The 26,060-nt window shown below is 39.6% G+C and overlaps 2 protein-coding genes across 6 annotated transcripts in view; both read left to right on the forward strand.

Moving 5' to 3' along the window:
- The window catches only part of LOC129765334 (neurexin-4), a 67,374-nt gene that overhangs the window by 22,655 nt on the left and 18,659 nt on the right, over positions 1-26,060 (forward strand). For 2 of the 5 annotated variants that reach the window (XM_055765510.1, XM_055765512.1), the window contains exons 2-3: positions 1,802-1,921; positions 17,924-18,120. In XM_055765510.1, coding sequence (XP_055621485.1) covers positions 1,802-1,921; positions 17,924-18,120 — 317 coding nt within the window. Of the gene's footprint in view, positions 1-1,801; positions 1,922-17,923; positions 18,121-18,704; positions 18,902-26,060 lie in introns of all 5 variants that reach the window. The other 3 variants (XM_055765511.1, XM_055765513.1, XM_055765515.1) reach the window with 2 other exon arrangements.
- On the forward strand, positions 1,798-9,547 carry LOC129765335 (L-aminoadipate-semialdehyde dehydrogenase-phosphopantetheinyl transferase). Its single transcript, XM_055765516.1, has 2 exons — positions 1,798-1,921; positions 8,462-9,547. The coding sequence occupies exon 2, from the start codon at positions 8,642-8,644 to the stop codon at positions 9,524-9,526; it is 885 nt and encodes a 294-aa protein (XP_055621491.1). The 5' UTR covers positions 1,798-1,921; positions 8,462-8,641; the 3' UTR covers positions 9,527-9,547.

Genomic DNA, 26,060 nt, shown 5'->3' on the forward strand with positions numbered 1-26,060 from the left:
TTAAAGATGTTAAACCCTAGGTTGATTATTCGAAATGTATTATCTTTATCTATCTATCTATCTATATATATATATATATATATATATATATATATATATATATATATATATATATATATATATATATATATATATATATATATATATATATATATATATATATATATATATATATATATATATATATATATATATATATATATATATATATATATATATATATATAAAAATGGATATCTGTCTATCTGTCTGACTGATTCTTATGGACTCGGAAACTACTGAAAATTGAAAATTGGTATGTAGGGGTTTTTGGGGCCGGGGATGGTTTTCATGATAGTTTGAGCAAAAATTAATCAAGCAAATGCAACCAAATAAGGCATCTGAAGGTTTTAGGGTGCAATAAATGATTCTATGGTGGTTAGACACTCCTCCCCGCTCTTTTAGGGGGGCTGCCATACAAATGAAACACAAGTTTCTCCATTACTCGAGAATTAATTAAGTAAATGAAACAAAATTTGGCATGTTAAGGTTTTGGGGTGCAATAAATGTTCTACGGTGGTTGGATACTCCTCTCACCTCTATAAGGTGGGAGGGAGGATGTCTGCCATACAAATGAAGCACAAATTTCTGCATTACTCGAGAATTAATCAAGCAAATGAAACCAAATTAGGCATATGGAGGTTTTAGGATGCAATAAATGTTTCTATGGTGGTTAGACACTTCACCCCCCTCTCTAAGGGGGGGCTGCCATACAAATGAAACACAAATTTCTGCATAACTCGAGAACTAATCAAGCAAATTGGGCCATATATGGCATGTGAAGGTTTTAGGGGGCACAAAACGTTTCTATGGTGGTTCGACACATCTACACCCAAATGGAGCCGAATTTGGGATGTGAGGGTTTTTGGGTACGAGAAATGTTTCTATGATGGTATGACGCCCCTTCCTCCTCTGGAAAGGAGAGGGGGTCTCATAAAAATAATGCTCATATTTCAACCAAACACATTCCAACCAAACATGACAATTGAAAATTTTCGGAAAACTCTGAAGGAAATTAAGAAAATTCGAAAAATTTAATTCGCATGTGTTCTACAATTACATATTGACAAGCGTTGTTAGTCCATTGGCTGTTTGCGGTATCGAAATTGATCTTCGTTCGAAAGTGGAAATGGATTTTAATGTGATAAAACGCACTCCTATATCGTCTTCTATCTAAATATATAAAAATGGATCGCTGAAAACGTGGATGTGATAACGAAAAATAAATTTTAGGCGGGACAAAGTTTGCCGGGTCAGCTAGTTTATAATGTATACGAAATTCAGAAAAAAATGAGTAAAAGTAAACTGGACCACAGTCTTATCTGTTTTTTTTTTCAGAAAACCCGCAAGTATTCGGTGAAATAAGGAAAACAATCGAACGCAGTTGCTCTCTATCGAGACAATGCAAGTTGCTACTAATATACATCGAACTAATATAACAAAATCATGAATCAGCACTAGATAGTTTTGCTTTGTCGCCGAATGCTAAAAAAAATACGATTTCCATCAGTAGAAATGATGCGTTCGACAATTTTCGAAAATCACTAAAGCGAAATGGAAAAAAATGTTTTCAAATGTGGTAGAGCGCATGCAAAAATGTGTAGATCATAAAGAACAATATCTTCAAAACCAACATAGCCATTTTCAATGACAAATGACTCTTATTAGGTTCAAAAAATAAATAGCAACTCTATACAATATGATCCCTTGCATCAAGGAAATATTCCCCAGGAGTACAATTCTCATTTTTTTCCTTCCACAGAATACTACCAAAAGGACTCGTACTCCGAGTACAACTGCAACGAGCCACTGTTGGAGCATGCCAAGCTGACTGCCACCTCGCAGCTTCGGGAACGTGGGCCGGAAAATGCCCGCCTCAACGGTAAGTTTCACGGGAACGAACAAAACAATCTCTTTGAACTTTTCCGTTTTAGCCGTTATTTGTTTTCGTTTTCACCACCCTTCGTTTCGTTCACCATTTCCTCCACCCTCTCAAGTCGTTTGTTTCGTTTTCCTCCTCCCACACACAACTCATTCAGATCACTATGTGAATTCTGTCCGGTATCTGTTCTCGGCCGATGTTGTGTTTTTTTTCTTATCTCCTCTTGATTGTTTATCTAGTTTGGCGCGCTATTCTCCCCGCCCCCTCAATTGGGAATGTAAATTACCACCTTTCACACTTCGCGAAAATATTTTCGCTCTTTTCCGCTGAGATTTACGTTTTGTAAGTGTTTCTTTTCCTCGGTGTTGTTTGTTTCGTTTCAATTGTACATTATGGTGGTGTCCGATGGAAGGTCGTTGCATCGCATCAGGTTTAGAGTAGTTGCTTTGTATATATGTTACTCGCCGTCATTTTCTGAGCGATGAAAGGGTTTGCTGGCCGTTATTCTGTGTTGACACGTACCATCATACCTAGGGTGTTGTTCGACCATATGGTTATTGAGTTTGACACAAAAAAAACACATGATTCAATTGAAATTGTCCATCCCAGATGGTGGGGTGAGGTGTACCTAGGTGTAATTGAAGTTCGTCATTGTTCGCGTTAGCGTTTTTCAATCGTAGAAATATGGTTATGGGAGCATTTCCGCGAGGGGTTTCGCAAACAGTGCTGATGCTGTCGTGTCTGTTAGCGTCCTTTGTGATGAATTATGTAAGCCACACGGTTGATGCGTCATTGGCGCGGTGCTGACACAGAGTTGTAAACCTTTGATCCCTTCGATGGATGTTGGTGGGTACTGTTCGCAGTGTTTAGCGAACTACGAACACAGCAGCTGTTATAAAATGAAACTTTGATGAATATGTTATTAGTATTGTATACGTTATGTATTTGTTATGTTCTCCATATGATGCCGGTTTCCCCATGGAATCGATAGTGTTAATTATTACCAATCTCATTACATAATTCCTGGGATCTGCTGAAGAATATTCCTATGAGCCTTATTCATCGCAAACCTAATGATCCGTTCAATATTATGCGTGTTATTTTGCCATCATGAGGGTGTTGCCTTCATTTTAGTTATTCTTCGTTCTTTATTTCAATGGATTGGATACACCCTATCCCACAACGCTATCAACGCTTAGCATGGAAAATCCTACTGATAAATACATGCTTTGCTTTTGCACCTTCCTCGGTGTTGTTTCTGAATCCACACACACCCCATCTATTCGCTAGCTGCTACTTAAGATGATGATTCATACCACCATGAGGAGGTGTATTCTCTCCTTCCTACGGGGCAGACAACCCAGACCACAACATCTGTTTTCAAGTGAACGCTTTTCAGCATCGGCTGCGCCAGCGCTCGCAGAAGATACAATAATTGGATTATGCGACCCGACCAAATTGACCTTTTTACGGCGTTTCTTAGACACACTTTCTATCATAAAGAAAGTGTTTTACCGAAAGTGGTTACGAGTTACGACTGTCAAAGTTAGGGTAGAAATACCAGTTTTGGTCATCTCCATTACACTCTAAGTTTTCGTAACACTATACGAAAATCACATTGTTTTGACGTAGAACTACGACTTTCATTAAGGGTGCCAACTCAGAAAACAGGTCACGTTTTTATGGAATAAAGTTAACGTTAATAACTATTTTTGGCGTGAACTGATTCTGGCGATTTAAATACCAAACGAATCGGGAAATCCCTAAGATTTGTTTGATATGCTATACATTACAATCTCATAGTCTGTATATGGTTTAAATTGATGAAAATTGGTAGCATTCCCATTCCCTCACACATTTATTTTGTCCATTTGTGTGCTTTCCCGAACAGAGCTGTCAATAACGAGCAACTTATCGACGAGCAACGAAGGGGGAAATCGTAGGATGTGAAGTGTCCGTGAACAAAGAAAAAGATGAAGAACGAAGGGGAATGTTTGCCTGGAGTATAAACAGTGGATCTTGCTGAGGCTAACCTCATATTTATTTAACATTGAATTGAAACATCTTAGTAACAACTCATACGAAATCATGACTTCTGTCTTCAACAGATGTCTATCACTTGGTAACTTCCCCTCGAGTTGGAAGTTGGCAAAAGTGATCCCGATACTAAAACCCGGAAACCCAATTACCCTCCTTCCAGCATTTTCGAAAGTATTCGAAAAAATTATATTAACGCGCATTATTGCTTTTGCAAATGAGCACAATATATTTTTGGATGAGCAGTTTGGATTCCGAAAAGGCCACTCTACCATTCACCAGCTTCGTAGAGTATACAACATAATCGGACGAAACAAGTCAGTTTCAAAATCATCTGCCATGGCACTTCTTGATGTTGTAAAAGCATTTGATAATGTTTGGCATAATGGTCTCATTTACAAGCTTCAGAGCTTTGGTTTCCCTACATACTTGATAAAAATTATCAAAAACTATGTTTCTGATAGAGCGTTCAATGTTTCTACAAACTGTATTTCATCAGAGAAATTCATCGTGAATGCAGGTGTTCCTCAAGGATCCATCTTGGGACGAATTCTTTTCAATATATACATTTCAGATATTCCCGCTCTCCCATCTGATGGGAAGCTGTCATTATTTGCAGATAACACTGCCATCATTCCCCGGCCATCATGCACTGTGATCACGCGTATTCTAGAACTTGCCACTCAGAATGCATTCAAGGCGTGTTATTTGGCATAGAAATCTCAACTAAGTACTAATAAAAATGACGCAAGTAATACTACGTTGAGACGGCGAAGTACCTCTAGGAACGTTAGTGCCATTGAAGAAGAAGACTGCCATCATTTACAAGAGCAGAAGTATCACAGGACTAAGATCTAAACTTCAAAGAGGATTAGACGCTTTGTATGGATATTTCAATAATTGGAAAATAGGCATATGCGGCAAAGACACAAGTCATATTGTTTCCCCACAAGAACACTCCAAAGCTTGTTCCTCCTCAAAATATGACATTCAGTCTCAATGGCAATAGTATTGAATGGAGGCGATCAGGCGTAGTGGTAACATCCATACCTCTCACGCAAAGATCACGAGTTCAATTCTCACTCCCGACATTCTTCCAAAAATGGAAGTAAAAGTGACGAACCAGCCGAAATGTGTTGAAAGTCACTATAATAGAGAAATAAAATAAAATAATAATAGTATTGAATGGTCTTCGGAAGTAGTGTATCTGGGTCTAACTTTCGATCGAAAGCTTACCTTCAGAGCACACATTGACAAAACAAACACAAGATGCAACATTTTAATCAGGTCATTGTATCCCCTGACCAATAGATACTCTCGATTATCTCTAACGAATAAGCTTGCAGTATACAAACAAATAATATTTCCAGTTATCGCATATGCGATGCCCGTTTGGGAGTGGTGTGTTGAAGTTAAAACTTCAACGCATACAAAACAAAAATCTTCGTATGATTCTAAACTCTCCTCTCAGAACGCGAAATTCGGAGATACATCAGCTGGCTGGGATTGAAACCTTGTATGAAATCATCAATAATAATTGTATGAAATTTGAACAGAGTTGCGCTGTACGAATACACGAAATAACACAAAACCTGTATGATTATATTACCTGACTGTCTAGGTAACGGCTCTGGATTAGGGTAGATATATTTATTTCCAGTTAGATAAGTAGTTTAAGTTGGGGCAATGTAAATAATTTGGGGAGAGTATGGTATAAGTTAGATTTAGGTATAAGAAAAGGTAACAAAAAACTAGAAGATTTTAGGCATGATTTAACAATAGTAATTTGGAACAATCGGATAAAGTGTATGATAAAAATCATTACAGAATTTTACATTGCCACTTAAAGATGTAGAACCCTAGGTTGATCACTTGAAATGTCGTATTATATTATAATGTAAACCAAATTAAGAAACAAAAAGAATTTAGGTGAAAAAAGGCAAACTTTATCCTCGTGAGGACACCGACTGGACAACACCGTTGCTAGGCGAACTGGACGTCGAGGAGGCAATGGTGGTGGAGGAGTAATATGAGGAAAGATTAGAGTTTTCCAAGGGCCTTTTTGAAGGCTAGAGACGAATGAACTGAACAAGTCTCTTTAATTCAACAAGGAAAGGAAGGAAAGGCAAATTTTCAGTATCGTTCTAGATACGAAACAATGAACATCGCTTGTTCTTCATTGTTTTGCGCCATCACATGTATCCGTTTCAGACTGAGCTGTGGACGCGATCAAATTACTCACTCGCTGATGTCTCTGGCATTGCAATCATTGCATCAAACTTACGCCATTGCATTAATGTTTTGAGCTACACAATTGTGGGGGGAATCATCAAGCTATCGTCAGCTCACCAAGAAAATAAATGCTCTGGAATTTTGTCAGTGATTTGGTTTCACATGACGGTAGGAAAACTCTTTCCACAAAGGATGAAGCTAATCTAGACTGGCAATATTAACAGAAAGGGCTTCTGTTGAGAAGTGCGTAAAACAGAGATAAGTGTGTGTATATTTAGTTGCTACAAGCCATCGATATATGGACATTTACGTGCGTACGTGTGTGCTTCATAACCCGTACGTAAAAATAGCGCATCTTCGCTACGCTGAATTTCCATTTGTTATTTACGCCACGTCGGAAAGTGCTCCGGCTGCACCCTACGCCAATCTACACTATCGACCGCTGAACGTACCACACCTATTCACACGCGAGGGATCTCACGCGGCTATTGTGCAATGAAGCCCGATTTATAAACACATATAAGAACACAAAGAAAGTCAAAAGTAAACATCAGGAAACAATCGAAATAGCTAACTCCTTAAAACTACATTGAAACTACTTCTATCTTATCTTCTATCTTCTATCTATCTTATTTGCTATACTAAGACTAGAAAGGTGAGAAATACGTGAAATAGTAAATAAGTTTGATTATTAACCTATGAATGAACTTAAACTTCAAAATAGCAATCTAAAATCTATAAACTCTAGTGTTGATACTAGCATACCGCCATATTTTCTGCATTTCGGAAAAATAGGTGAGAAAATAACTTAAAACTAAAGCATAATCCTAAACGTAATTTATGATATATTCCTACAACTAAACAGATATATATATATATAGACAAACAAGTTCTTATGTACCGAAACCGCTCACAAAATCACAAAACGCACATTTATATACAAGGTTAATCCAGCGAAAAACACTAAAAGTAAATTTGAAATTATAATTAATTAGCCTAGCTTAACTATCTTAATTTTATAACTTCTGTTCATTGAAATAAACCACCTAGAGATAGAAGTTCATCGAATTTTGTTTCATTGTCGCTGTGATCAACACCCATTTATAACGATAAATATAAACAAGGAGGGGATATATCGGGAGGGAATCATTTACGCTAAGGTATTAGTAATGAATCTCTGCTGAGGTAAATATTCAGCCTTTTTACAAGCAGTTATCATTGTTTGTTTTCCGTCATCATAAAGGCTTCGTGGGTGCATTTGACATTGCATCAATGTATTGATCTAACGCTATGGTGAAGCAGGTGTTAAGGTTGTGAACCAAAAAAAATATTTGGGGAACACCAAGTTATTCAATAAGTTATAATAAGTCATTGATTTTTTTGGGTTCGCGTGCAGATAGAGTTCATTTCGCTTATTTAGTCACCAAGAGAGTAAATGTCGTTCTGGAATTATGTATGTGATTTGGTTTCGCTTGTCAGTAGCAAAACTTTCTCTACTAAGGATAACAGTTGCGCTTATCTCGAGCATGTATTATTCTGCGAGCACAAGAATGAATCATCAAACAATTATCGTCAAATGATTCCACAATAAAAAGAAACATTTCAGGGCGACCAAACTGGTAGAATGGTTATTTCAAAATTTTCGTAGCATTATAAAATGAGGGGCTTAGAATGAAAGGGGTGTAAGTGATTTGATCGATTTCTCTTTTGGTCATAACCTAGCTGCAAATACATTCCCAGCTGTATTTGACAATGGGGAAGATAGGTAAGAACCTCATCTGTCGGATTCTATAGCAAACTTAAATTGAAACGTTTTTGCAATCGAGTAATTAACTAAAAAAAGTTGATGAAGAGAAATCGATCAAGTCACCAACATCCCTTGCATTCTAAGATCCTCAAAAAATATCCGCAGTTATAAACAAACAACTTGAATTAAACTACAGCGTAGTTCTATGTCAGCAATGCGGTCTTTTCTTGAAATCAACCTCCTATATTTTTTTCCTTCAGAGAGCGTTGCGTACCTAATGCGCCACGCTGTAGAAGGGTGACTAATAAGTGGAACATACCCAATATTGCTGTTTCTACCCTACCGATAAATCACAGAGTAGATTCTCATTGCGATCCACACTCTCTCCATCAGCTCTCACACTTTGTTGTGTTCATTTGCTCACCACATCGACTCACCGACTTTAAGTGTCTCTATATGTGTGCGTGTGTTTTTTCCATCCCATTCAATGAATCGCTCATTCGTATGATTCATTCTTCTTCCAGTTGGCAGCTCTGGTTGTCAAATTATCACCTCTGCTTGCTGTACGATGTAAACACATCTCATTCATTGCGTTGTACATTTGTTTGCCAATTTCGTCCGTGTACAACGATATCCCCGGAAGTGGCGCTCATCGACGAACGACAGCGCAGCCCAAAGGACATCAGTATTCCACCACAGTGTAAATGCGTTCAAACGGAGCGATGCACATCCGCAGCAATGGACACGCCCGCTGGGCATTTGACCTTTCCAGTTGGCAACCGAGTTGGACAGAACTGCTGCTGGCAACATCGTGCGTTCAGCCCGATGAGAAGCGGCGGTTGGCGAAGTTTGTGTTCCGGGATGATGTGCATGCGTCACTGATTGGCCGGCTAATGATGCGACGGTTTGTGCATCTGGCGACGGGACTGGAGTATGACCGGATTGAATTTGATCGAGATGGAAAGGGGAAGCCGTTTCTCAAAAACCCGGGATTCGCAGTGAATTTTAACGTTTCCCATCAGGGGCGATACTGCGTGTTGGCCGGACTGGCAGGCGCGTCGGACAGACAGTTGCCGAGGATAGGCGTGGATGTGATGAAAATCGAATACGCTGGCGGAAGGCCGCTCTGGGATTTCTTTCGATTGATGGATCGGAACTTCTCCGAAGAAGAATGGATGTATATACGGAGCCACCAAAGCGAAAGTGAACAGCTGGAGGCTTTCATCCGGAACTGGTGTTTGAAGGAGAGCTACGTGAAGAATGTTGGCGTTGGAATAGCCGTGGATTTGCGAAAGATTAGTTTTAAGATTGGAACGAAAGTTTTGGACACTGAGAAAGTGATTTATGATAGCACATTAAGACTGAACGATGAACTTTTAAAGGATTGGCGTTTCGAAGAATCTCTTATCGATAAGGATCACTGTGTAGCGGTTGCTTTCGAGCATATGCATGACGGAGTCGACTTGTCTGAGAACTGTTTTGAAACAGTTGGGTTTGAAGCATTGGTGGAAGCTCATAAGCCTCTGCTGGCAATTGATGAGAACTATTGTGAGGACATTATTAGTAAGGAATACAAAACTAAGAAATAAAGTTATGTTATTGATTTTTTATGTCTCTTCTAAAGCTTATTCTCAAAGGATGAGAAGTATTGACAAAACATGAAAGCCGGTGTCTTTTGTCGAGTGGAATGAACACGCTTGGTCCCCATAAAACTCAGCAAGGATTTATTACTGTATGTCACGAAAGGTTTGCACAAGTCGCCATTATTTGGGGCATGGACAGACAACCCCAAACATGAATATATATAGGCATTATGGTTTTGTTTGATCCATACTTAATTTACCGTTAATCGTTTGCGATCCACAAAATTTCTGCAATCCAAAGAAGTGGGTGGGTGCTTTGCAAAGGTGTAAAGCTATTTTCCCAACCACAGGCGATGCAATGTTGGGTTTCAGCAGTTTCCTTTGGCCGCATATACTCCTAGCCGGAATACAACGCAATCAAATTACGCTAAAAGCTTGGCCACTGTGCGCACCCTTATTTAATTTCCTGTTGTCACGCAAAAACGGTTGTTTTCTACAGAAAAAAAGAGCCTCCGGTTCGGTTTGCATATTTCGCACAGGTATTTAGGCGGTCTGGTGGGATTTGTTCATCGTATGATTTGGTGATGTTTCCCACTGATAGAAATAATGCGTCTTTTTGCCGTTCGACCGTACAAATTGCGGGCTATCTGTTGGGAATATCGGTTGCGGTTGTATGCATTTAACTCCCGCACCAGTTCGATATTGTTCGCTGGACGGGGCGCGTGTTGAGAATTATGAGCTGTTTACTCACATGCTGGCATTCATTCTGGTTCAATGAGGGGGTGTGACTTTGGGTAGAATTTCATTTGTGTACGCTAGTAGGGGAAAATATTGCAAAACTTCAGACAGTGAGGTAAGGTGCTGGCTTGAAGGGTTGGGATGCATGTTCATGAAAGATCTTTTTATTCCAACTTTTTTTTATGTCCCCAAAGGCTGGTCTCGTCATCTGGTCATTGGTTGGACTTATTCGGCATTGTACACTGTGAACTATTGATACCAGCACGCTACCGAACACAAATCATGCGTTTGAGTCGATCATTGAATTACAAACGACCACAATATTGTGGATCTCTTCGAAGGACACGCAGTTTTTCAGACAAGGAATATCTATGAAGAATTCTTCTGTGACGGGCCTTACTTTGCAGAATGACGATAGGACCATTTTTGACAAATGAAAACTAAAATTTTGCCAAATAACGGTGGGTTTCCATTTTACACACTTAATATATTTTGTATGTAAAAATATGAAAACCTTGTGTACATTCATTATTACATTGTTCGGAGGGAAAAAACAAAAAAAGAGTTCTAGAGCAGGGTTTCTCAAAATGGTCGATATCGTCCCCCTGGGGTCGATTCTGGTCTCCCAGGGGTCGACATGAACGAAAAATGATTTTATTGAGTAAGTTTGGAAAACTAGTTTGTGCTAGAAACAGTTATTCAAAATGGCATCACTAATTTCACCGAAGGGATTGGGAACCCAGAGAACTGATAAGCATGCTGATTTCTGCAAAATATGTAGTAAAGACATAAATTGTCTTGGAGGATTGACGGATTTCTTAAAGCATGCTGCGACTGAGAAGTACAAAATCGACTGCTGTGATCACGAGTATTCTCGGAGATGGTCAACACGAGGAGCCCATTAGTCATTTGCGAAGCAATCCGTTCAGTTTAATTGCCGATGAATCGACGAATCTGTAGAAGAAATAGTCACTAGCCTTGGGGTAGCAGTGCACTGTTTGTCCGGAGGTCAAATAATTGGCACTTTTTGACAGATAAAATTTGATTTGAAATTTATACAAACACTATTTGGTTTGCCACTCTTCAATTATCAACAGTGGCAGATAATGTCAAACATCGAACATGGAAAAAATCGACTGAAATATTTAAGGTAACCTCCTAACCATGTACCGACAGGTTCGGAGAACAGACCAAACAAATATTTTAGGTATCCAATATTTTTAGGCAACTAAATATGCCTGTGCTTGTCGTGTTTTGTGTCGAATATATTGATCGAATTTCATCTGTTAAAATGAGTCAAATGTTTGGCTTTGGTCAGTGTATGAGCACCCTTAGTACCCAAAACTAGATATTGGAAGGATGGTATGCAGTTCGTGAATGATTGTTTTTATGACCTTATACAAGTTGCCGAAACGGATTCTAGAACGTTGTATAACGGAATGGTTTCGTTGTTCAAAAGGAACAAGGCAATGACTATGACTTCACCAGGCAACTCACTTGGCGCTTTGCTTTAAAGAGATTGTCCATCGCTTTTCATTATGAAGAGTATTTGCTATAGTTCTGCCTTATGCTCTTCGTATGCGTGTAAGTATATTCCAGATGAAATTGAGCAAACCAGTAGCTGTCTTAGAAGCAGTCCCTTGCGGACTACTGAGTGTGATGAGATTCAGGAAATTCTTGAATTAAAACCCTTGAAATTGCTATATCCATACGTGACTAGAAGGGTCTCACTGGAAGCAGTGATGTAAAAAGTGCTTGTCAGATATGATCCACTCCTAATCTACTTTGGGTTTGTGAAACATATTTATCATTTTGAGAGCGCCAAATTGGTAGACTAATGTTTGTTTGACATTTTTGTCATATATACTCAGAGTGATTAACAATATGAACAAGCTAATTCAAAGTGAGAGTCCTACCGATTCTTCATTCGAGACTTTTCCGCATGGTATTGGATCTTTTTGACAACTGAGATCATGCAAGTGCTAAAAGATCTGAATAAAGTTGCGCTAGATCAACAAAATTATGAGAGTTTGGAAAATGTGTAGGTTTTCATTATACATTAGGGAGTACGTAAACGATGGAAAAATATCTGTTGATCGATGTAATGCATCAACTTCGACTTCAACGACTCGGTTATGATAAATCTGACCATGTTGGACCCGTCCAATGTCATCAGGAGAAAACATAAAACCATTCTATCGCTTACTTTTCCTAATCTTGGTTCCCAGATAAATGATTCAGCCAATTGATGAGGAACTTAGAGAGCTGCGCAATGCTAATTTTTCAGACCATTCTCCGAATGAACGAACCAATGTAGTAATGTTTTGGTGTAAAGTTCTAGCCACAACTACCCGTAGTGGTGAAATTATCGTAGTGGTGGCAATTATCTCAAAAATTTACTCAACACCGAAGAAAGTTGTTTGGTGCACATGTCTGCAACCATCAAGTTTAAATATAATGCGTTGATATATGATAAGAAGAAACAACTGTTAAACTTTGTTTTACATATCAGACTAAAAATATTCAATAAAATTCCCAATTAAATATGAAAAATGTCGACAAAAATCCAGACGAATTCAGACTTTTGATTTTCCAACATCCAGATTTCTGTTCAGTACACCTGGCAACCCTGGCAACCCTGGCTTAACCCTTTATAAGGCCGTGAAAACCAGGCAAGAAATCGACTCAAACTTCAGAGAACATAATCCTTACAAGAGGTAGAACACATAATATATAGTTGCATATAGTTGCCGCATATAGTTTTGGTTGGTAAATGACTGGACTAAGCGTACCATCGGTACTTCGCGTACCTGCAGGCATAAAATAGACCCCATTCGTGGTCCTTAGCTTCCTGTCCAGTAACTCCTATCCCTACCTCCCCGTGGTACCGGCTGGGGTACGAGTAACCATAGTGAAGATCGGTAACCAACCCCGGTGGGATCTTGGTCGTATGCTGACAGGGAAGGGGGCCTATCCGAGCGTCTGTTCACCATGGAGGTGCGGCTCAAAACAGCGTCTGATCCCCATGTTAGGGGCGGCTGATCACTGTCTTCGTGCCAGCGGGGACTCTAAAAAGAGCTGTGCACGACGGTCCTCCGGCGAGACAGGGGGTTGGTGCAGGCCCTGCAAGCCATCCGTAAAAATAAAACGCACAGGAAAATTCACAAAGAAATTCGAGACAGGACAATCGGACTAGACCTACGCAAAGAACACGGACTAGAGATTGGAAACTCGGAACATGGAACTGCAAGCCTCTCAATTTTCTTGCGAGTACCCGAATTCTTTCGGAAATATTAAGAGCCCGCAATTTCAACATCGTAGCGCTGCAGGAGGTGTGCTGGAAAGGTTCGATGGTGCGATCGTTCCATGGTGGATATACCATCTATCAGAGCTGCGGCAACACACACGAGCTGGGTACAGCTTTCATCGTGATGGGGGAGATGCAAAAACGGGTGATTGGTTGGTGGCCGATCAATGAAAGAATGTGCAGATTGAGGATGAGAGGCCACTTCTTCAATATCAGCATTATCAACGTCCACAGCCCCCATCTAGCTAGCACCGATGACGATAAAGAAGAATTCTACGCGCAGCTAGAGCGTGAATACGATCGCTGCCCAAAACACGACATCAAAATCGTCATCGGTGATTTGAACGCTCAGGTTGGCCAGGAGGAGGAATTCAGACCGGTAATTGGTAGGTTCAGCGCCCATCAGCGAACCAACGAAAACTGCCTAAGACTTATCGACTTCGCTGCCTCCAAGAACATGGCCATACGTAGCACCTTCTTCCAGCATAGCCTCCAATACCGTTACACCTGGAGATCACCACAGCAAACAGAAACACAAATTGACCACGTTTTGATTGACAGTCGGCACTTCTCGGATATCATCGACGTCAGAACCTATCGTGGCGCTAACATCGATTCAGACCACTACCTGGTGATGGTCAAACTGCGTTCTAAACTGTCAGTCGTCAATAACATAAGACACCAGCGCTCACCACGGTACCACCTACGACGACTACAGGAGCCGAACGTTGCTGCAACATATTCGCAGCGTCTTGAAGCTGCGTTACCGGGGGTAGACGAACTGGATGCTGTTCCCCTCGATGAATGCTGAAACTCCTTAAAATCAGCAATTAGCAGCACAGCAGAGACCGTCATCGGGTATGAACAACGAGGACAACGGAACGAATGGTTTGACGACGAGTGCCGAGCGCTCCTGAACGAGAAGGATGCAGCACGCGCAGCCATGCTGCAACGAGCGACTCGACAAAACGTGGAACGATACAGACTGAAACGAAGGCAGCAAACACATCTCTTTCGGGAAAAAAAGCGCCGCCTGGAAGAGAAAGAGTGTGAGGAGATGGAGCTGCTTTATCGTTCTCGAGAATCGCGGAAGTTCTTCAAGAAACTAAACGCCTCGCGCAAAGGCTTTGTGCCGCGGGCCGAAATGTGCAGAAACAAGGAAGGAGGCATCTTGACGAACGAACGCGAGGTGATCGAAAGGTGGAGGCAGCACTACGATGAACACCTGAACAGCGCGCAGACAGGAGACCTAGACGGCGTTGAGGAGGACTACACCGGTGCAATGAACAACGACGACGTACCACCCCCGACGATGGGTGAAGTTAAGGAGGACATTAATCAGCTCAAGAACCACAAAGCAGCTGGTAAGGATGGCCTCGTAGCGGAGCTCTTCAAGGGAGGTCCGAGAAAACTTGTAGAGTGTATGCACCGGTTGATAGTCAGGATCTGGGACACAGAACAGCTACCGGAGGAGTGGAAGGACGGGGTAATCTGCCCCATCTATAAAAAAGGCGACAAGTTGGATTGTGGGAACTATCGTGCCATCACAATCCTGAATGGTGCCTACAATATTTTGTCTCAGATCCTCTTCCGCCGCCTATCGCCAATAGTAAGTAGATTTGTGGGAAGTTATCAGGCCGGATTCATGCCCGGTTGCTCGACGACGGACCAGATTTTTACACTGCGGCAGATCCTCCAAAAGTGCCGCGAGTATCAGGTCCCTACACACCACATCTTCGTCGACTTCAAGGCCGCATATGATACAATCGACCGACGACAGCTATGGAGGATCATGGACGAACACGGCTTTCCCCGAAAGCTGACAAGACTGATTCAGGCAACGATGAACGGTGTGCGGTGCAGTGTGCGGATCTCAGGTGAGCTGTCGGAATCATTTGAGACTCACAGGGGACTTCGACAAGGCGATGGAATCTCCTGTCTGCTCTTCAACGTGGCGCTGGAAGGTGTTATGCGGAGAGCGGGCTTCAACATGCGGGGCACGATTTTCAACAAGTCTAGTCAGTTTATCTGCTTCGCCGACGACGTGGACATAATCGGAAGAACACATGCGACGGTAGCCGACTTGTATACCCGACTGAAACACGAAGCAGGGCTGATTGGGCTTGGGATCAATGCGTCTAAGTCTAAATACATGCTAGCTGGAGGGACTGATCGCAACAGAGTTCTTCTTGGTAGTAGTGTTGTGATCGACGGCGACGAGCTCGAGGTGGTAGAGGAATTTGTCTACCTTGGCTCGTTGATAACAACTGACAACAACAATAGCCGTGAAATTCGAAGACGCATTGTCAATGGAAGTCGTGCCTACTATGGGCTCCGCAAATCCTTGAGGTCCAACAAACTCCGACCCCGTACGAAGTGTACCATGTACAAATCCCTAATTCGACCGGTTGTTCTCTATGGGCACGAAGCATGGACGATGCTTGAAGAGGACTCACAAGCGCTTGGAGTTTTCGAACGCCGAGTGCTCAGAACAATATACGGTGGTGTACAGGAAAGCGGAGTATGGAGAAGGAGAATGAACCATGAACTGGCGCAACTCTACGGCGAACCCAGCATTCAGAAAGTCACCAAGGCTGGACGAGTGCGATGGGCAGGGCATGTTGCAAGATTGCCGGACAGCAGCCCTGCAAAGATGGTGTTCGCATCGAATCCGGTAGGAACAAGAAGGAGAGGAGCCCAGCGAGCGAGGTGGTTGGACCAGGTGGAGCAGGACTTGGCAAGAATCGGTGCAGCCGGGAGTTGGAGAACTGCAGCCATGGATCGGGACTATTGGCGAAAAATTGTGAAGAAGATCTAATCTCTCAATGGGATGTAGTATCATTATAAATAAATAAATAATATAGTTGCCGCTGCCCATTAACCCCAAAAACACTGCTTGCTACCTTGTAAGCTCATTTTATTGTGACTTTGGTTATACAAAAATTCAAACAATATGTCTGTGTAGCAAAAAAAAACTCTTAATATAGATTTACAAAGAAAAAATATAAAATTTGAATTTTTCATTAAATACACCATTTCTTCATTGAAGAAATCGCATGAACTCACACAGTAGATCCTAAATAGAACGCTTACAGTGAAAAACTTATCAACTTGTTGCATGTTCAACGAATTTAAACAGAATTTTTTGCCGGTGCTCTGAAATCGCGGTTTTTGATATAAAAATGACTCCCAAATTAATATCCTACATTTTCAGCAGCCCTAAAAAAAATGGAGTACTGCCAGATTGTTTTAGAAGTCTTTGGTTAAGCAAAATATTGAAATAATATTACAAGTGCAAAACAAAAATTCTGTAGGTGGGAATATAGTTGTTACGGCCTTAACCAACTGCAAAGTTTTTAAATTAGTAAGAATTTTGTATGAATAAGACAAAAAATAGAAATAGATTTTTGTTTTAAAAAATTGCCTGTAGGGGTCTGAGGTATCACTTAATTCTGGAAAAGAGGTCTATTGCCCAAAATAGTTTGACAACCCCTGTTCTAGAGTGTATCCGTTGAAAAGATTCGCTTGATTAACTTTTGGAAAATTTATAAATGTAGTCACTCACTCCATCTGGTTGCCGAAAATAATGATTATCTAAACCAAGCGCTGTTTAATTCCGTGAACTGATGATGCGTGACACCGTTTGTATGAAAACTCACAGAAATTTGTATAGTCGATATAAATTGCTTTCGCATTTAAGGATAATTTTAGAAGTCTCCCTAGGCAAATTAATCGTTTGCATTTGAACGATTCGTGTGCTGCAGTTTTCTGGGGCAACATTCGCGTGATCACATCATTTAGTGCGTTTTTGACTGTTTGTTACGGACAGGGGGAGGGACGATTTCATTCCGACCTTTTATTGCTTCTACCTAGAGCCGCCTCTTGCCAACAAGGATGCTTGAGATCGATACGTTCGTTTTGGAGTGTGTGATTTGTTGTTATCCTGCTGATGTTCACGGTGAGTGGAATAACGTGTGAATGTTCCCACCTTGTTTCTACGCTTTTTCAATTGACGCGACTGTATGCTGCCAGTTGTGTTTACATTTCTGGAGGATGGTACTTTTGAATGAGAGCACAAAATTAATGTTGATGGGCATAACATAAATGTTTTCAAGGGGTGCTGTTTTCAGACGGGGACTTTGTTTCTGGGCAGGTGATATCTATTCCCCCTCATCCGACGGTTTGTTTTTGCTTGTTAAACCGCAATGTTTTTTTTTTGCTACGGTTGTTCAACTTCTTCCATTCGCTGGAGTAGTCAGAGTCGAGGGGTTCTAGGTTGTTTTTTTTCTTCGCATTCGCAAATATCAATTACTAACTAACCGTGTCACGGCACCTTTTTTCTTGTTTTGTAACAAAAGCGGGCAGCGCCTGGACCGCACAGCAGTCTGACTTCGAGCAGCAGCTCATTATCGATCTGGGCATAGTACGAAACGTGACTCGAATCGCAATCCAGGGACGTCCTCACAGTAACGAGTACGTCACCGAGTTCAGTATCAGCTACGGCTTCAACGGGTTGGACTATATCGACTACAAAGAGCCCGGGGGCAACACTAAGGTAAAGACCACGTGCTTCCGGCTTAGCCGCTAAACAATCTTCGGGGGGGGGGGAGGTGCTCTGTGCGGGGACATCACGTGAATGAACCATCCGGGAGAACCATCGTGTAAATAGCGCACAACAAACTCACACACTGTCTCTTTTTCTGTCTGGCTTGAAACTCTTCTCTTATTCTGCCAATTCGGCTTTCCTCTTATCCCGCGCAGATTTGCATAACAAGAAATCTAATCCGTCTTTTTTGGTATTCAATGGTGAAGGCTTCCGTATAACTATGGTGACAGCTTCCTTGTTTCTTAGTTTATAGATTACGTTGTTATATTTTTTACGTTGAAGGCTGAACACAGTGAATACAATTGAATACAATATGGCAACATATACTAACCTACATATTACATTTCTCTCCACTTATGCTGCTCATCTTACAAAACGGATGAAACACAAAAAAATGGTGATTCGGATCAATCATGGCGAATGTGTAACGCTCGCTACCCCATCACTAATCCACGAAATCGCTAATAAATCAAACTGAATTCACTAACCATAATACAAAAACAAAACATTGCATTTGATGAATTGGGCTGCAGCACGATCGGCCTGGACACCGGTCGAGAATACCTACTTCCACTTTCTCACCATCGATTTGGGTGGGCGGAAGATGGTACGCAAGATTGCGACCGCCGGTAGGGCTACGACCGGCGAGTGCGTCACCGAGTATATCGTTCAGTTTTCGGACGATGGTGAGATCTGGAAGTCGTTCACCGACAGCAGCGGCGAGGAGCAGGTAAATTATTGAACACTGGGAAATTCATAGAATGTTGGCCGAGAGAGTTGGCCTTTCGGCAGTATAGATTCACGTGTTGCGTAGATTTGCTGGTTATTTTGTGACTAATTGTGGCCGCTGATGGCTGTCGTGGGATGTTTGTCATAGCGTTGATTTGATGGAACAAGAATACAGTGACCGGCATCAAAAAGATCTCACGCCTTCAAATATAAGTTGAACATCAAAAAACTTGCTCCAATACTTTAATAATTTTTTATAATGTTAAATTTATCGAAAATACATTAGTTCTAAGAAACGCGTTAAAAAAGTTAAGGGAAAGCTTTGATTTTAATTTGGAGTTTACTAACCGCAGGAAGATTCCGTTTGATTCAAGCGATTACTGGTAGACTCAAAGAAAAAAAAAATAGAAGTCCTACGTTGTAATAGGTAAATATGACCAAACTTTATTAAAGTGCTCGGGGTACGTTTGATGACAGCTAGGAAGCCAGTAATCGAAGACGACATTGTAGACCAAGTCCAAGAGTCATACATCAGGGCGGATTTTTCCCGTTTTTAGTCCCTTTTTTATTTTTTTTTATTAAGGTGCCCATTTACTTTTAGGGTGGACCGAAAAATCTATTTTTTTGCCTTTTTTTTTTTTCAAAAATTCATATCTTTTGAACTACTAAGCAAGGTTGTCATAATAAAATCTGTGTTTTTTATTTAAAAAAAACTTTTTATCTTTGTTTTTTTTTCCAGAAAGTCTGTATTGAAAGTCCAATTTTCAGCCATAATTTTAGCTTTATTATTATTGTTGTTGCTTTATTATAATGATCTATTGAGGTGTAATGTAAGTTCAACCCTTTGCGGTCGGAATTAATTTCCCTTAAAAGAGATGCTATTAACTTTCCACGCTAATAATACTTTGTTTATACCGAGTACCAGTAGCGTAGTGTGCGGGCGGCAAACCCGGCATTTCCCGGGGCTGATCCTTTGGGGCGCCAAAATCTAAGAATTTTCAATTGTAATTTTTTCACTGTATTATATTTCATCTTTTAATTGAGTAAAAAAAAATCTAAACATCCAGAAAACATTTAATTTTTCGCTACGCATGCCTGAGTGCCCCTTCCATGCTATGCGTTGTTTTACAGTTATTGTTAAGCGCGCCTCTGTCTGGAAGGTCGAAAATAAATGAATTTTCGTGATATTTTTTCGGATGTTAAGAATTAATTGAAGTATTCGGGTATTTTGGTTATTGTTTAATGTATATTTAAAGAAGTATTTTCTATTTTTTAAATGTACGAATAATGATTATTAAGCTGTTGACAGTAGGATGCGTAGATGCTGTCTGAAAATCGATACCTTGCTGGTGGTATCGATTCTACAACAAAGGTGTGTCGCAGAACGAATTCCAAAAAAAAAATTTGAAACTTTAGGACAATCCTCGGTCCGCCCCCTCTGCACCCCCCCAGTCGACGCCACTGCCTAAAGCGACATATAGGGGTTTTGAAAATCGGAAAAAATGCCAATTTTTGTTAAAAATGAGTTATTTTTCATGAAAAAATTGAGATGCAGGTTTTTAAAAAAAAGAATTAATGGAAACAGTCAAGAAATCATATCCTAAATAAATGATTATAAGTGGGTGTGGATGATCTCGTTTTTCATTGTGTCATCCAAGCGAAGCAAAAGGAATTAAATTTGAAACATCAAGGAAGAACAATGAAAACACTCCTAAAAGCACAATTTAGGAGACGAAATTTAAAACAATTCGAAAATATTGCGACTAAATCAGCAGATTAAAACACATGAATTGGATACGATCGTTGTGCAGATTAAATTTCTTCGTTACGAAATGAGTTCGACAGAAGACTTGAAGATATTTCAAAAATAGGCGACATAACATTATTCATGTCATTTCTACTCAATGATGGAATCAACATAGAAGAAATATCAATTAAACCAAAAAGCATTAATTAAAATGAAATCTTCAATTTTAATGGCGATATATTTTTAAAATCAAGAGAGATGAAGCTCTTGTTTTTAAATGCATTTTGATTTCAAAAATTTATTTACTGTTATACTTGTTGTTGTTGTTACTGTTGTACTTGTCGGAATTTACTTTGCCAGGAAATGTGTTGCATTTTTGAAAAAAAAATTCGGATATACTTATACCCGAAAACAATATTTTCTACTATGAATACAATCGAAACAGGCACCCTGTTTGCAAATAAATTTGAGTACATTCGAACAAAAATATGAAAAACATGACGAATATATGCAACCTAATATTTCCAGTGTTTTATCAGATACTAAACAAACATTCAGGATAATAATATACTTAAAATAAAATCGTTCGCAGTAAGAAATAAAAGAACCTATTGTTATTATAAATAATTAGTTTTCGAGAAGAAATCATTATTCTCGCTACCTAAAACAAAATTTAAAATTTTACAATCAAACTACTACTCAATAACTGTCACTTAAAAACATATTGTATTGGTAGTCCGCCGTCTGCTTTTGAGAAGAAGGCGTACGTGGTGGCGAAAAGTTTGGCCAACCCTGTTAAAGCGGGTACAGCATCAGATTTTTCATTTATAATGAGAGACTGACTAACATCTATGAGCATGGTTCAATTGAAGCAGATTGCGTCAAATTTCGGGCGGAAATATTCTTCAGATGTTGAAACAGAGAAACTTGTATCAGAGGTGGAAATGTTCAATACGCAGAAGAAGGACCTATTCCCTGACCTGAACTCTTGGACGCCTTGAACATTATTCTCAGGTATTCTCTCCTAATCCTAAACATTGAGACGGCACTACGAATTTTACTGACATCGCGCGAACGCAGTTTCAGCATGTTTAAATGGATTATAAATTATCTGCGTTCTAAAATAACCAAAGGCCGACTCAATGGCTTGGTAATTCATTGGAAAAAAATGCTGAAGAATCACTAAGGCCTTGATTTAAATGCAATTGTGGATAATTTTGCTTCAGCTAAAGCACGCAAGGCAAGTATTTGACTAGAGAGTAAGGAAAGCTGGTAATGAAAAGAAATACGAATAAACTGCTCAAAGTGAACACTGGTATATGTGAGTAGTTTTCACAAAATATCATAATCTCAAAACTAGTGAAAAAAATTGTACTTTTTGGGGCGCCATTTTCATAGTTTGTCGGGGGCGCTGTCTACCCTCACTACGCTGCTGCCGAGTACCATTACCTATTGTTCATAGAAACTCCGTATGCGCTCATGAACAAGCTCACTCGAGTTTAAAATTCGTTCAAGAAAACTTGTAAACTATCTTCTTCTTCTTCAATGGCACTAACGTTCCTAGAGGAACTTCGCCGTCTCAACGTAGTATTACTTGCGTCATTTTTATTAGTACTTAGTTGAGATTTCTATGCCAAGTAACACGCCTTGAATGCATTCTGAGTGGCAAGCTCTAGAATACGCGTGATCACAGTGCAAGTCGGAGGAAATTTCTTTGACGAAAAATTCCCCCGACCAGAACGGGAATCGAACCCGAACACCCGGCATGTTAGTTGTGACGCTAACCACTCGGCCAAGGGAGCACAACTTGTAAACTATGACATCGTTGAATAAAGTATGTAGTATGATTTCTAGACGTGATGGCTGAGAGCAGACATACGACCGCAAAGGGTTAGACCGCTACCGTAGTATTAGGCTACGTAAATTCTCTCGTTATAACAAATTCAATATATAATAACTATAATATAATAATATAATAACTCGCTATAACAATTTCGCCGCACAAACACGAATGTTATAGTGGTGAAGAATTAAAAGGCAACATAATAAGGTAACAATTAAAAATCTGGATAGCTGTCAACGAATATGTCAAAATTTATGTTTTTATTTTAACGTTAGTTGTTCAACCGTTTGGCGATTCATTGCGGCAGATGGTTCTTAAAGTTATTCTCACCCAGTTCAGTAGCGGTTTCTTATCATTACATATATCATGTGGTTTCTTCAGATGCTGTTCAAAATCTTCAATGTCCAATCCTGCGACTTTAGATTTGATGTATTGTTTTGGGCGTATGTTACTCAAAACAGTAAGACAACAGATTTGGTTTCAAAATGTTCTGAGTTAATTTGGGTGTTTCGGTTTGAAATGTTTTATTCAATTTATTAATCAATGGCAAAACTTAGTTTAAAAAATATGATTGATCAAATAGGAGCCATCTTGTTGCGGCCGAATTGTCAATGGTTTAAGCTATGATATTTCCTGAAATAAGTTAAATTTTTTTTTCGCTTTGGGTTATGTGAAAGATAACTATTGATCAAACATATTTTTAAATATTTTTCAATAAATGGTGGGACGAATTTTAGCATAAGCTAATTCGGTGCACAGAGTGCAAAGATTTCGCCACAAGTAAACTTGGAAAGCTTTTTGGAACAGGCGACCCACGGAAATTTATTCACTCATAATGATATTCACTAATGCAGATTTTTGCATCTTTACATTTTATATTGAACACCAGAAAGCAGGGCATCACGCTACACTACAAAAGATTCACATCATAAAATAGGTTAGGTGGGGAAAATTTATTGAAATCAAGTCATTAATGATATAAGAACCTAATTTTTAAAAATCTGTACGTTCTGTATGAAATCCAAAAAATCTTTGGACTAGATGGTGCGATATTTTTTTATATTTTTTCTTAAAAGCTGAGGTTTTTTTACCAAAAAACAGAGAGGTGTTTTTTTTTCGTTTTCGAGTTATGATTTTTCAATGGTCCGAGAAATCATTATTTAACCATTTTTTCCTGACTTTCGGAAAAAATTATAACTTTTCAACTACTCGACCGATTTTGATGATCGGTATATCAAATTAGGGTGTCTCCGTAGCCACATTGGTTGCGCGTTCGCTTAGTAAGCGATCGATCGTGAGTTCAAAACTTAGGGCCCTCATTGACCATCTTCGTGTTATTACAGAATAACTACATCCACGCAACAATCATCAGCGATGGAGATCGATCCACGGTCGAAATAAGATCGATTCATCCATACAACTGCTCTGCTCTGCAAGACACATCGGGCTGCTATTCTATAAATAACTCAACAATGAGTTATTAATCAAATAAAAAGTTGACGAAGAGAAATCGATCAAGTCACTTACACCCCTTGCATTCTAAGCCCCTCAAATATAATCATTAAACATGAAAACATAATTTGCATTTTCTGGCAAGAGTAAAGAAGACTTGCCAGAAATTGGCTTCAATTTGATATTTAATTTTTTTATCCCTTTTGTTTATTTTAGACTCATTAGCATTTAGCTGTAACAAAGCCGAATTTTACTCGTGTACATGTCACATGTTTATGATATCTATAATTAGCACATTACACAGTTGCCATTTTTCGGCGTTAGAGTTTTCTATCTGTTCTTCCATTATCCAGTTAGACCGGACAGCGGAGACAGTTGTTGATCATTGTTGAGTTATTTATAGAACAGCAGCCCGATGTTTCTTGCAGAGCAGAGCCGTTGTATGGACGAATCGGTTTTTATTCGACCGTGGATCGATCTTTAATTTCTAGTTGAAGCAATAACAACTGGCGTGGTGAATGCAGACAAATCTACCTCTCCATTCAACCTGAATTCACTAGACCATTACCACTCCACCACGACATGTACCTCGTTGTCCGCGTACACAATCTTATTTTAACGTCCATATAAAGTGAAAAGAATTTGTGATGCAAAAATAGTTACACCATAAACACGTTGAGCTCTGAATTGTTCTTGCTACGTTTACCGTTCAGCATGCATCAAGAACGCTTGCACGATATCAGTGTCGGCCCAGCTCCCAAAAATGTTTGTTGTATAAAAAATAGTCAGAAAATCGACTAGTAAGTAGTCATTAATCGTAAACCATCCGAAAACAAGCATTTTTAAAATATTTCCTTATTTTGCAATTGTCAGCCCCAGTGATCTGAGTTTTTCTAACGAAAAGCTCAACTTCAGGCCCAATGGATGGCTCCATTGTGTACCCACCAGTGCTTGGAAATATCTGTATAACATCAATCTTTTCCGCTGAATTTCCGATCACATTCGATCATTATACCATTGCATTCGGGATACCCGTAAATGAACCAACGCCGAACCTCACAATCACAGCAAGCCCCTCACAGTTGATTCATCCAGTTTTGTTCATTCTCTTTTTCGTTCTGTGAGCAGAAGAAAATATCCCTAGTTTTGTCATTCATTGATATTAATATACCAGTTCATTCACTATCAGCATCGTTCTCGGACACTGACAAAACGGAGAAATTCGTTGAGGAAGATAACGAAGTACAGAATGTTCATAATAGTAACAAGAAATTAAATTGTTCAAGCATACAAGGTTTCCATCTCAGTTAAAATGCTTTCATTTTACATAGTGAATTTGCAATTCCAATTTCACTTATCAGAAATGCTTTAAAAGTCTTCAATTCCGATGTAAAAAAATAACGTCTTGACTCAAATTTCAAACATTTGATTTTTGACTCAAATTCCGAATACACGAACATAAAATGGTGGTGTCCAAGACACGACCGCAATGGAAATATTTCGAGCTTCCTTTTGCAAACGTATTAAACTGTGTTATAGGATTAGCCCAATGTCCTGGAAAAAAGGTAATGAAGATGGTCGAGTTTCGAGCGACATAGCATGCGCTGCCATAACTATTTCGCAAATAGTGACGTCAGTCGTTGTGTTTATCTTTGATTGCCCACCGCATCCATGTAAAAATATTTTCAGGAAGTAATTTATCAATTAAAAACGTACATTTTTGTAGAGCTCCCGCTGAATATGAGGCTAATGTGATTATGTGGAGTGAATATTTGTGAAATCACGTCGAAAAAGACGGATAAAAGTGATATTTCCATGTGCCATTTTCACTCCCCCACGTTCATAGAAACAAACGAAGTTTCATTATTTTACCGTTATGAAGTTGATGTTTCGAAGACTCTCAGTGTTGGTGTGTATGTTGTGAGGCGATTACGCCAATTAACCAAAATTTCACCGAAAACGTTACTGCTTTAAAGAACTAAGCATACCACTGCTCTCAGGACCTTTTTACCACATGAATAATCGAAATAAGCCACGATATAATTGTCATCTGTTAAAAAACAACCAGTTGAATGATTCCATGAGAATTTTGGCTCAAATTATCATGCAACCGTGAGT

Source organism: Toxorhynchites rutilus, chromosome 2, assembly GCF_029784135.1.
Source record: "Toxorhynchites rutilus septentrionalis strain SRP chromosome 2, ASM2978413v1, whole genome shotgun sequence".
Lineage (NCBI taxonomy): Eukaryota > Metazoa > Arthropoda > Insecta > Diptera > Culicidae > Toxorhynchites > Toxorhynchites rutilus.